General features: G+C 42.3%; 1 protein-coding gene across 1 annotated transcript; it reads left to right on the forward strand.

Annotated features, from left to right (window-relative positions):
- Nucleotides 1–67: 67 nt before the first annotated feature.
- NOV (nephroblastoma overexpressed) lies at nucleotides 68–4,545 on the forward strand (the record flags this gene model as incomplete). Its single annotated transcript, XM_010150152.1, has 3 exons — nucleotides 68–304; nucleotides 2,139–2,347; nucleotides 4,249–4,545. Coding segments are annotated over 3 exons (743 nt in total), but the record flags the coding sequence as incomplete, so codon positions are not given.
- Between the last annotated feature and the right edge of the window lie 9,251 nt (nucleotides 4,546–13,796).

A 13,796-nucleotide genomic window follows, 5' to 3' on the forward strand; every position in this document is an offset into this window, starting at 1 on the left:
TGTGCCCGCGGCGCTCGGCCGCTGCCCTCGGTCTGAGTGCAATTCATTCGCTTTTCTTTCTCACCAGTGCTGGAGGGAGACAACTGCGTGTTTGACGGGATGATTTACCGCAACGGGGAGACGTTCCAGCCCAGCTGCAAGTACCAGTGCACCTGCCGAGATGGACAGATCGGCTGCCTGCCCCGCTGTAACCTGGACCTGCTGCTCCCCGGCCCCGACTGCCCTTTCCCCAGAAAAATCGAAGTCCCTGGAGAGTGCTGTGAGAAGTGGATCTGTGACCCTAAAGATGAAGTGATTTTGGGAGGTTTTGCTATGGCTGGGGGGGGAACAAAAAATAATTATCGCAGGCATTGTGAGAAGGAGGTGATATCGTACCGGAAATATCCGTGGGCTTGCCAAATCTAAGATACATTGCTTTGTGTGGTTGGGTTTTTTCTGGTCTTTTTTTCTCATCTGGAGTCACCAGTAAGTATACCAGTGGTTATGAATAAAGGCAGAGCTCTACAGGTAAAATCAAAGATATTCAGAGGATGAATATGCATAGGAATTTGAAATGGTAGTTAACTTCAGTTAGTTCCCAGTTCTGAAATTGCTGTTTATCTGGTACAGGGTAGTTCTGTGAGTGGAATAAAACAGAGGCAAGCTCATAATCCTCTGAACATCTCCTCCCCTCTCCCAAATCAAAGCTGCAGTCTTGCTAGCTGCTCTGCAAGAATATGTTCAATCATAAATACGGTTCTGACAGCTTAGTGTACAAGAGACTTTTTTTTTTTCCCCCTAGATTCCCCACCTATTACACTTGGTCAGCATGGTAGCTAAAATGCCAACAAATTCCTGCCTGTCTGTGCTAGACCTCTCATCATTATTGTTGGCATTAAAAGCATTGCAAAGTACTTGGAGAAGCAGTGGTTATAAACACAGTGATTAGATCTGAAAAAAACCCCATCCCATTCCAAAACGCAGAAATTATAAAGTGCTTTTGTAATTGAAGAAAGCTACATAATGTTTTCACCCTGTTTTCTTACTGAATTATGTCTCCATCCCCTTTAAATTAGACTATTAGTTCAACATGAATAATAAGCTACTTTTACTGAGAGCTGAGGGCACTGCATTCTCTTCCAGTCACTGCTCTTTGTGGTCTTAAGCAGTTAGTTATGCTGAAACTCAGCTAATCCATTCGAAAAACAAGTGTGGAAGGATCCAGGAAGAAAAGCTCTGATAATCTGTCAGCGCTGTGAAGTGTCAGTTGTAAGGCGCATGAGGTATAAACAAAAACCTTACCACTTTTCTACTATTTTCTCTTTTTTTTTTGATTTGTCTTGACAGTAACAGGCTAATCTGTAAAATGTCTCCAGATGGCTTATCTGCATTCTTTCTAGCCATGGCATCCCTGTTGGGAGGCCACCTTTTTGAGGCTTTACCATGCCAAAGTCAAAAATGCTGCTGTAGAGGAGCTTAACAGCAAGAGCTGTGACTGACGGCTTGGTCGTGTTGCCTCATTCTGTTTACTCCCCTGATAACCCGTTAGCAGTGTTTGCATAATACAGCTTAATACTGCTGTGAGGGCAGGATGGTGATCGGAGCTGGCTATGCCTTTGAGTAGCTGCGATAACTGCTGGAAATTAGTTCCTCCCTTCCCACCATCACCCTGGCTATAATCTGTCAATAATTGACAAAATCGGGTGACTTTATGGCTCTGGGAGTCAAGGACTTTACTTCCATGCTGTTCATTAGTTTAGATAAATCGTTCAGCCTCTCTTAAGTCATATCTAAGTGTTTTTATGACATAGCTTTAGAACAGATTTGTGATGTGTTTCCATTGGAAAGAGTGAGGAATGTTATTAGAGTTCTGAACTGGTTAAAAAATTAGTAATAATTCTTCCAGCTGTGGACTTGAGTGAACTGAATCTAAATGCCTTGCTGATTACACTGGCATCCACCTTTCGGTTATTTTTAGATGTAGGAAGTTGCCATCCAGGGCTCCTAAAAACGCAGCTTTTAAAATTCCTAAATCCGGTCAAAGCATGGATTTTAGACCTTTTTTCATATTTCTTCCCAGGTGTGGTAGAGCTTAATCATATACTGAGTTTTCTCATGAGTTTTTCTTGTGATAAAGTTCTGTGGGGTTTTGTCTCCAGCCTACAGACAAGAGGCCACACTCGGGATCGACGTGTCGGATTCAAGTGCCAATTGTATTGAGCAGACGACAGAATGGAGTGCTTGTTCCAAAAGTTGCGGAATGGGCTTTTCCACTCGTGTTACCAACAGAAATCAGCAGTGTGAGATGGTGAAGCAGACACGGCTTTGCATGATAAGACCTTGTGAAAATGAAGAGCCGTCTGACAAGGTATGCTGCAGAGTGGTAGAGGAGCAGTCTCCAGCCGTAATTCCAAGGTTGCAATATGGTCTAGAATGCTCCACATGCAAGTGTGACCAAATACACCGTTTAGCATATGTGCAGCAAGCCCAGTGTTTTCAGTAAGCATTAGATTTGCTCTGCTTGCTCAGTAGCTTTGTGCTGCACCTCCAGCAGGTAATGGGGGAGGTCATTCTGCCCCTGTGCCCTACTCTGGTAAGAGCCCACCTGGAGAACCGCATCCAGCTTTGGGGTCCTCAGCACAGGAAAGACATGGAGCTGATGGAGCCAGTCCAGAGGAGGCCACGAAGATGATCAGAGGGCTGGAGCACCTCTGCTATGAGGAAAGGCTGAGAGAGTTGGGCTTGTTCAGCCTGGAGAAGAGAAGGCTCCGGGGAGACCTGATTTCAGCCTTTGAATACTTAAAGAGGGCTTATAAGAAAGACAGGCTCTTTAGCAGGGCCTGTTGTTACAGGATAAGGGGCAATGGTTTTAAACTATAAGAGGATAGATTCAGACTAGACATAAGAAAGAGATTTTTACAATGAGGGTGGCAAAACACTGGCACAGGTTGCCCAGAGAGGTGGTAGGTGCCCCTTCCCTGGAAACATTCAACGCCAGGTTGGATGGGGCTCTGAGCAACCTGACTGAACTGAAGATGTCCCTGATTATTGCAGGGGGTTGGACTAGATGACCTTTAAAGATCCCTTCCAACCCAAACCATTCTATGATTCTGTGATTCTATGATTCTGTGATAATTTGAGCCATCCCAGACAGATTATGTGCAGACTATTTTGACAGCTCAAGCAGTCTAACTTTTCCCACAAATGCAATTGTACTACCTGTATGTAGACTACAGAGCTGCTCCAATCATGCAGGTGGATGTGTCAGATTTCTAGTCTGTTGAGCGTCTGGAACTGCAGGGAAATGTGTGAAATCCTGCAAAATCAACTTGGGTAAATTAAACCTTATCTTAATCCTTACGATGCTTTTTCCAAAAGCAAACCCAACGCTGACACTTAAGGTGCAATAAATGTGTATCTAAGGAAGTTGACTTTTTCTCTGCTTATACACATTATACAAGTGTTAACTGTCAGGGAGAATAAGATGTAGCTAGGTAAAAGGGCCATCACTTTATGTAATCTGAGCCTTGGACAGCATTACTAAGGCCTTTGCTGAATACTCTGTGCACTTTTAAATACTGGGTTTTGAAAAGAATATGAAACGTTTGGGAGGAGTTGGGGAGACTAACAGGAATGATCAAGGGTCTAGAAAACATGTTCTGCTAGGGGAAGATTGAACTGAATCTTTTCTGAATGCAAGAGAACAGAGGTGCATTTTCCTAGCTGTGTAAGCAGTAAGTGGACTGTGAGGATTGTCTGTGGCAGATGTGGAGTCTCTGTCACTGAAGACTTCCAAGGACAAGTTAGACAACCATCTGTTAAGAATAACATGGATAAAGCTGATTCTGTCTTGGGTCACAAGAATTGGCAGTGACTTTTAAGGTTCAGTTTAACTTTCTTTTTTTCCCTTGAATCTAGTCCTTGCTCATTTAGCTTCCTGATTCTCTGATGGAACTACACTAGCCTGAGAAGTTTCCCAGTAGAGTAGAGTTTCATAATGAATTTTAGTTTGGCTTGTCTCAAATGACGAGAGTGGGCTTTAATTATTTGTCATTTATTGCCGGCCCTATAATAACACACTGGTGTCAAAGGGCAGAACTTGCAGGAGTTACCTGTAAGTAACTACGGAAGTAGCTGCAGTCTTACTGCTCTTGAACAAGCAAAGACAACAAATTTAAGTTTTCAGAGTACACCTTTATCCTTGCATGTCAACTTTTAACAGCTTTCTGTCTTATGCAGTCATCTCATGTCTCTTCATATTTCTCTTAGAAAGGGAAGAAATGTGTCCGAACAAAGAAGCCCCTGAAGGCTGTTCGCTTTGAACACAAGAACTGCACCAGCGTGCAGACGTACAAACCTCGTTACTGTGGCCTCTGCAGTGATGGGCGATGCTGCACCCCACACAACACCAAAACGATTCAAGTTGAGTTCCGCTGTCCTCAGGGCAAAGTCCTAAAAAAGCCAATGATGTTGATCAACACCTGTGTCTGCCATAATAACTGTCCTCAGAGTAACAATGCTTTCTTCCAGCCGTTGGATCTGACGTCTAGTGAATCAAAAATATGAAAAGCATAAATTAGGTAGAACGAAAGGTATAAAGAGTTTATACAAAACTTGACCAAATCCAAAACATAGCCCCGTTCTAGCTACTATGAAGAAAATAAACCCTATCCCAGCCAAAACCAGCACACCCACAATCAGGTGAATGTAATAATTGTTTATGTAAAATATCTAAGATGTTTTGCAAAACAGTCTAGGTGCTTTCTTTTTTTACTGTAGTTTATTTAATACCTTGTTTTACGTTTTCCCCTTCCAAGTGTCATATTCACTCGAGGGAAATACTGTACCTTGGACAGAGCCTTCTTTTTTTCTTGACGTTGGCATAAAAGATCAGAGGGTCTTTCCCCTTGAGTTAAGGGGGTCATGCCATGAGCTTCAGTAGCTGTAAGACTGGGCTCTTTGAAGTAAATGGATTCCTTGGGGAATGCATGATACCATATCACATATGCTTCCAGGTTCTTCACTTTGCGTAATGTGTATAAACACTTTAGCAGTGTTCTTTTCCATTCATATGAAACTCTGATAACAGTAAAAATCTTACTGATGAAAGTGTTGTATTCTTGTGTCTTATAAAATACCTTCCATCTGCACCTCTGACTTCTCTGAGAGTAAACATTGTACATAGTCTCTGAAATGACATAGCTAAGATCTCTTATCCTGAAGCACAGCAGATTGGTAACTTCACTAGCACCCACTGAAGTCAGCATCTTAGGAGAACTTGGTTCTAACCAATGTGTGTCTGTAGATATAACTATTTGGATGCAAAAATAAAATTTCTGTATATTCCTCTGTAATACTAACTGTATCATATGGTGCTTCATTTCTTAGAAAGGTGTGTATGTAAATAGAAACTGTATATATTGTAATATAACTTTACTAATTAAATAAACTTTATGTGGTTCAAAATATTTTTCCTACAGTTGTTTTTCTTAAACTACCAACTTTTAATACGTAAAAGCAATTGGGAAGAAAAAGGGTCTGCAGACTCCTAAAATCCAAAGATCCTGTCTTGTGATGTTCTTAGTGTACCTCATCCTAATTGCTGCCCTAAGGTAAGCAGTGTCTTGGTGCAGGAAAGGATGAAAATTTCTGAGGCACGCATTACAAGGGAGGTTTCTTTCAGACTAAGTTACCTGGGAGATAGGATGATGAAAATAAAGTTAGGTTTGGATGCGGTGTGCCCTGAAACATGATGGTGGGGATGGATAATTATTTGAACTTCAGTTTGGGTCTGAAGTACTAATGAATTATTTAATTGTGTCTTGCAGCATTTCTGCCTCATAAAAGCAGACTTTTTACAAGGGCCTGTAGAGAAAGGACAAGGGGTAATGGGTTTAAATTGAAAGCGGGGAGGTTTAGATTAGTTATCAGGAAGAAGTTCTTCCCGGAGAGGGTGGTGAGGCACTGGAACAGGTTGCCCAGAGAAGCTGTGGATGCCCCATCCCTGGAAGTGTTCAAGGCCAGGCTGGATGAGGCTTTGAGCAACCTGGTCAAAGGCTGAGCCCATGGCAGGGGGGGGGGAACTAGATGATCTTTAAGGCCCCTTCCAACTCAAACCATTCTGATTCTATGAAATAATGAAAGACTGCAATCGAGTCTCCCAGAGCTTTGTCTTCTCCAGGCTAAACAACCGCAGTTCTCTCAGCCTTACCTTACAGGAGAGGTGCTCCAGCCCTCTGATCGTCTTTGTGGCCTCCTCTGGGCTCACTCCAACAGCTCCATGTCTCTCTAAAGTGGAGAGTTTGTAAAGTTCTTCCTGGCCGTGCACCCCAGCAACCTTGTGTGCTAGGAAATGCTGAACGCTGGAGAGCACAAGGCCAGGACCTCTCTAGGTGCCTGAGGAGTGTTTAAGAAGCAGGTTAGAATCTAGGAGAGGGGGAAGAAGGATTATTTAGAAGTATTTTCACCCCACATCTCATCAGCCTCCCTGAGAATCAGGCTGGTTTGTGCCATGCTTTTCTAATATTACACAAGTTATTGAGTACTTCTCAGGATCACCTGGCAAATTACATGCATCTTGATTTGCAAGAGATGCATCAACTGCCAAGCAATGCAGCATTTGACTGCCTGGACAAATTTAAATAGACTTTGGATTGCTAAATCCCAGCTAATCCTGAGCCAGGTGTTATTAGTGAGGAATGCAGCCAACCGCTGATTTCTTAAGAAGCAAAATGGTTCATTCAATCACTTTGTTTTAAAGTTTGTCTACTCCTTTCACACCCAAAGTCATTTATACTTGTGCATCAGCTTATCATTGTCGCATTGCTTCTCCTTCATTCCCCTGCTTTCCCTTCGTGTTATCTGGATTTTCACATAATTCCTCATGTTTTCCTTTCATTAGTTCCTACCAGCAGAGCACAGGCACCAGAGGAAAGATCTTCAATAGGTAGCTTCACCTTTGCAGGCAAGTTGAAGAGCTAATCTGGGATATGAACCCACAACCCCTTGTACAATAAGATCATCCACTGCTCTTTGGTTTGTGCTTTTCCCCCTCCAAAGGCCAGAGTTTAATTGCTGATATTTTTGAAGAGACATAAACTTGCTGCTGAGACACTTTTTGTGGCTCGTCCATCACTTCCTTTGATAAAAGGACTATGTGCACTATGGCATATGAGTTCAATTTTAACTTGAGTAACTCCTTTTGCACTTTCCTCAGCACTTTAAATGATGGTCTCCACTTCAGCATATCCAGTGTCAAAATGCCACCAGTAACCTTCAACCCCTTTTGTGAGGAGAGAGTTGCATTGTTACAAGCACTACAACCTTCACGAAAGAAAGGTGCTACAGTGTTCAAATCCTTAATAGCTATTTTTATTAACAGCAGAACTATCGCAATATCAATGCCTTCTTACAATGCTGTAACATTTCAGCAGATTTGGAAAGGAACACAAACGTTCCCTCTGTAAAAAAAGAAGCCAAAGTCCTCCACAGCCTTAGACTATATACATAATGCCAGTTCAGTGGCTATTTTTACCTCACCTCAGTTAATACAACTTTTCATCTGGTATCAGTTTTGTTACATTCATTTATATTTGGTTTACTTCAATATGCACAATTACAGTCTTAGACTTCAGGCCAGTTTCGAACACAAACGTTCCCTCTGTAAAAAAAGAAGCCAAAGTCCTCCACAGCCTTAGACTATATACATAATGCCAGTTCAGTGGCTATTTTTACCTCACCTCAGTTAATACAACTTTTCATCTGGTATCAGTTTTGTTACATTCATTTATATTTGGTTTACTTCAATATGCACAATTACAGTCTTAGACTTCAGGCCAGTTTCATCATGTTCCTGCAAAAGATCATGACACCAATTTAATTAAAACACAACAGCAGTGTATCAAACCTCTGACATTGGTGTAAGTAAACTCCAGTGATAAAATCCTGAACTTTCCTGGTTTAGGGCTGTGATTTTCCCAAACAAGCAAAGTTAAACTATTCAGATTGAGCAAAATAAAAGTATTCAGATGTCAGCAGTTCATTTTCATATCTCCCAGGCTTCCATCTGAGCAGTTCAAGGAGTATCACTTGCCATTCAACATGATATGTACCGAGCATGATATTTGATGGAACAAGCACATAATATGCTGGTTGACTTCTTCATCCCATACTCTCTAAACAAACTTACATCTCCTTTGCTAGTACCAGTCAAGGGCTGTCCCAGATATAAACTAGTTTGGCATGTTTGGGCTATTCTTATTTTTTATTATATTAATATTTACTAATATATTAATAATATGGTTAATTAAATTAATTATTATTAATAAATATAGTAGTAATTTCATTTAACAGCTTTTGGTGTTAGCAAGCAGTAGGCTAAGTGCACCTTCAGTAAGTGATGTTGATGATGGCCGGTGTTAACCCCTACAGCACATACACCCAGTAGAGATGTTTGTAGCTACTTCCAGTCGTGTTTCATCTCTAGGACTTCATTACAGCAACGTGCTACTTACATTTAATTTGCTCTGAATTTGTCTAATGCAGCAAAGATATATTGCAAATATGTCATTTATTTATTTATTTTGCCTTTGCTGACTATGCAAGGAGAATATCTGTCAGCCCCGTCAACCGGGTGTTTGGCACTAGGGTGAAAACCTCACAGCGAGTAAAATTCTACAGCTGATTTCAGTAAGATCATGTCTTCACCCTTCCTGTTTTCCAACACAGTTTGGAGAGTAGTACAATAAAAATATCAGGAAAAATAGAATGTCTCTACCTTTTTCTTTCTATTCCAAACTATAATTTGTCTTCACTCTACTTTTATGAATTTATAGGTGGGTTGGGAGATGGACAGGGAAGAATGTAGCTACTACTTCTAGCCCTAATATTTATATCTTATGACAAATATGAACTTTGTTAAAAAGGATTTATTTCTCTCCTCTGACAATTTACTACATTGAAATTGATTTTTATTCTTAATTTTTGAGATAACAATAAACTGGTTTTTGTACCAAAGGCCTCTGCATTAACAGAAGTTTTGAAAAGCTATTCTAGTTATGTCTACTGTGTAAATTTTGTAATATGAGCACTCTAGCGTGGGCATCAAATTTAGTGGGACCTGTGGGAAAATTCTGCTCTGATTTTCCCATTACCAATCCCAGTTTATGCATTGGACAGGTATGAACACCTGTTCTGTGACCAGAACAAACTACGCTGATATCAACCAAGACACCTACCATGCAGCTGTGAGAGGAACAGCTTATTGCAAATACCTGATAAATAAGTTTTATATTGGTTTAAATCCCTGCAGTTAACACTGTGCAAAGTGTTAACTAAGTGTGCAAAGTTAGAGCTAACAGCCTGTTTCTTTATGGTTAAGCACATCTTCTAAATCCCTTGTTCTTTCCACTGACTGTAGAAGGAACTCAGGTGATTGACTGTCTGCCAGTGAGCTTGCTGGAATAACATGAAATTAATCTCAAGCTAAGCCTCTCCACTCAGAGGAACGGTGGGGAATAACCATCGGTGATGTGCTGATATGCAGATTAGCAAACAGAAAAAAACCCCAAATTTATATCCCAAGAAGTAGATTTATCTGCCCTGGACATTCAAATGGTCACATTAAAATAATGAAGAAAAGTTCCTCATGGACCTAAAACACTTCAGTGTTCATGGATGTTAACCTGGTTGTTATTTTCAAAGTTAGAATAAAGTATTGCCCCCAAAATACTGCATTTGATTTCATACAGGGAGACGTGTATCTCTGGTCTCCTAGGTTGATAGAATCACAGAATGGTTTGGGTTGGAAAGGACCTTAAAGACCATCTAGTTCCAACCCCCCTGCCATGGGCAGGGACACCTTCCACTAGACCAGGTTGCTCAAAGCCTCGTCCAGCCTGGCCTTGGACACTCCCAGGGATCCACAGCTTCCCTGGGCAACGTGTTTCATGTTGTCCCTCCTCTTCTTTACCCTCTCATTCTATCAGCATGTGTTGAGTCTGTTTCCCACCCTTGACCAGTATTTTTCTCCATGTTTGCCTCCACAAAACGCTCTCTTTAACACAGTTCTTAAAGTCCACTCCTTATTAACTTCTGCAGTGCCCTCAAGTGGTAAATTAAACATGCATAATCCATTGCCTGAGGCCTTCACCTTCACCCTGTGCATCCTTCCTTCTCTCTTTCTCCAGGAGTCCTGGCAGCCCTCAGGGTACATGTTATGTCCATAAGGGGTGTGAAAACATTTGCTTGAAGCTAATCAATTTTTTCAAGCATACATATAATTTAATTGTGCTGAAAACAAACCATTGACAAGACATTTTAAAGAGGAAAAGGTGTGTTAAGGGAAGAGATTTGCTGCCCTGCACTACTGGGTCTGGCTCATCAGAAACCCAGCTCAGCACCTCATCTTGCCTGATTCAGAAAGAACAAATCTGTGCCAAATCTCACTTGAGCCAGAATTGCAAGCAGGACTTCACAGTGAAATACGGTTTTGGGGGGTGTGGACCAGCTCTCCTCCGCGCCGTGGAGAAGGGGGACACCTGGTGGTATAGGCCCTTTTGGCATGCCCATCATGACAAACTCTCTGGGCCTGAAAGTAGGGATGCATCCCAAGGGATGAGGCCAACTGATGCTACTTATGACAACCGTCACGGGTTATGGGGACACTGAGAGTGAGGCAGGGCAGAAGCTTGGATAGCTGTCCCATTTTTATATGCATTCAAATGATTATTGGCATATGGCGGGGCCCAGCCCCAGGGGCACCTTTGGCCTGGCATAGATATACAATGCAGAAGAAAGTTTTTCATCCCAGAGACTTTCCAGTTAATTGGTAAAGACTCAAAGGATGAAGAGAAGGAAAAACCCTTTTCTCTGATTAGTAAACAAGGCACTAAAAGCTCAGAATATATGAGCAGCTTTCTCCCCACCACACACTATTTGTAGTAAAACCAGGAAATAAGCCCATTTCTAAGTCACCATCTACAGCCTTAACCGCAAAGGCTCTTCTCCTCCTCTTAGCTTTATCCTTTCGAGTCCATCCTGCACTTCAGAGGATCATGTTGCAGAGGAAATGAAGCAATATGCTTTCTTTTTAGAGAACTGGAGCAGCCTCAGGCACTGCAGAGACCTTTACGGACTAGAAGGACAATGAGCTCAGGGAAAATGGCGGATTCAGGAATGGTGACCGTTCACTCCATGGCGAAGAGGCTGCTGTCTGTGTATGATACAGATGTACTTCAGACTGTCTTACCTGTTTTGGCTTACACACTGGCTGTTGGAATATGGCTTTGCATCTCTCTTCCTTGGGATATTTGTGGAGGAAACGCTTATCTCTCCCTTGCGCTGACCATAATTCAGTGTGGGTGCAGAATCTTTCCTTTTCCAGGCTGTAGCGAGCATTTAAGTTTCCATATCAGTGTGAAAAAACCACAAAGGGATCAGTATTTGCAGCCCACGTACAGCAGCAAAACCACAACTCTGGAGAGAGACAAGGAAGACCAGGAGCCCTGTGGCTGGGGAGTGAGTCCCTGCCCTGCTCCCTGGGCACCTGGCACACAGAAAAGAAGAGAGAAGCTTCTGCTGCAACCTTCAGGCCTGCTGAAGTGGGAGGGGAAAGGGAAAAAGCAAGAACATAATTTTGAGAGATAGAAAAAGCCTCAAGCCAGTGGTAGCTGTAACACCAAGTTCTTTGAGGTATCTGTACTCTTTTTTTTTAGCTGACTTGGGTTTTTGGTTCCTGGAAAGAGTTGATATGTTCTTGCCTTAATTCACATTTGTTCGGCATTTTAAAGCCCAGCTCACTCCTCCCCAAACGCTTTCCGCTCCCCCCCCCAAAAAAAACCCCAAACCAGTTGAAATGAAATGCTGAGCTTTTTCCAGCTTTTCAGTATTTCCATGAAAAGAGGTTTTTTCAGATTTACCACGAGGGGGAGGCAGCTTAAAAATTATCAGACACCCATTCTTCAAACTCTGGGGTGGGTTTTTGTGAAAAACATGGGGACATCCACAAAAAGTGCAAGCAAATCTGTCTTCAGGCTTAGAACAAATATTAACCTTTTTGTGGCTATTATCAATTCATATCCTTTTAAGTAAAGTTTATTTTTTTTAGATTTTATTAATAATTTCAGTTAGAATAAAATTCAGCCTTTCGCAGAAGAATGAAATCCACTAATGGAAACAGTGGTCTTGCTTCTATATATGAAGTGAAATAAGAGAAATAGTCCCTCCAGAATTTAAATCAACTAACAAATGCATGTTGCATGTTTAATATGAAGTAGCTCAAGGAAAAAATCTTGCTAAATTTCAGGTGTGTTATACTACACATTGACTCAAAAAATACATACCTTTACTAAAAAAGCAGCTGCATTCTCTTTCACATTGAATATTTTATACACTCCAAATCTGTTGCCCAACTTAATTAATTTAGCTGTGTGTCTGACACAAAACTTTTAAGGACATATAAAGAAGTCTTAGGGTGATAACTAAGGTCACCAAAAGCCTTCCACTCCCACAGCACCAGCAGATAAGACAGAGAAAAAAGCCAGATAAGGCAGAGGGAGGTCAACTTCCTTCCCCATGGTCTCCAGCAGATCAGTGGCAGACCCGTGAGGTACTAGAAAGGTAACTCTTGGATGGCTTTTCTTTTTGGAATGATGAATCTAAAAGGAGGTTTCTGTCTCAGTCTATCTCTCTGGTGACTGTACTTGAACTAGCCATGAGGCATTCAAAGTCCAAGGTCAACGTGAGTGTAGAGCTATGAAAAGCAGCTGGGGAACCCTTTGGGAACACTAATTATGAGTGTATGAGAAACGGTCTTCTGCCCTGTGTGAGACACCAGTCTATCCAAGATTGGCATTCAATAGCAAGCCTGCAGAATAGGCCACCTTTGAAAGCTATAATGAATAACCTCAAAAGAAACCCTTATAAAATCTTAAACATGCACAAGATACTAGCCAAGGGCTCAATAAAATACACAAGCCCCACACGCAAAAAAACCCAGACAGACCAAACAGAAACCTATGGCAACTCCAAACATAACAAGATGGACCTCATAAGGAGGAATTAACAGTAAACCTCTCAATAATTTGCTTTTCGTGGCCAGAGGTCTGCTATCTCCCCAGGGTATGGAGCACAGAGAAACCAAATTAAACTGTGGTTATCTGATGTCTCTGGTGAGATTCACTTCGTCCCACGTCAGAGCTCAGTGGGTAGCTAAAGCCCAGGACTGGGAGTCAGAAAGTCTGCATTTGGTTCCCAGCGCTGCCACAGGCTTTCTGTGTAGCACTGGTCTACTTACTCAGCCTTTGTTTGCCTCAGTTTCCACGTTTTAAATAGTCTGGGATTACAACAGCGCTGCAGTGCAGGCTGATGCTCAAAGCCCAGAGCAGGGCTGCTCACACACCCGCCAGGCCAAGGGGGGTAACCATGCTCCGATGTGGTAGCTTCTAGATGTTCAACATCACATATTTTTGAGTTCTTAGGATTCCTGACAGGGAAGGACAGCTTTCAGACCAGCGTCACTCTTTGGATGGTGGATTAAGTGACTGCTGGAAGATGTGGAACTTCTCAGTGGCAGGAGGTTGGTGTGCCTGCATGCTGAGCAGCCTGGCAAGGGGAAAATGCCAGCTGCACGCCATCCCGGGAGCCCAAGAATGTGTTGCACAGCTCAGCACTAAAAGGGCCGGAGAAGGCGGACTGTGCTCCCCCAGTACCCTGCTGAGCTGCCTGGCTGTGCTTTCCACCTACTCGCTGACCATGACTTGCTCAAGCCACAGCTGTAGGAGCCGCCTGCTGAGCCGCAGAGAATGGGGACCGGATCA

The sequence above is a fragment of the Eurypyga helias genome, unplaced genomic scaffold, assembly GCF_000690775.1.
Source record: "Eurypyga helias isolate BGI_N326 unplaced genomic scaffold, ASM69077v1 scaffold10604, whole genome shotgun sequence".
NCBI classification, from domain to species: Eukaryota; Metazoa; Chordata; class Aves; order Eurypygiformes; family Eurypygidae; genus Eurypyga; species Eurypyga helias.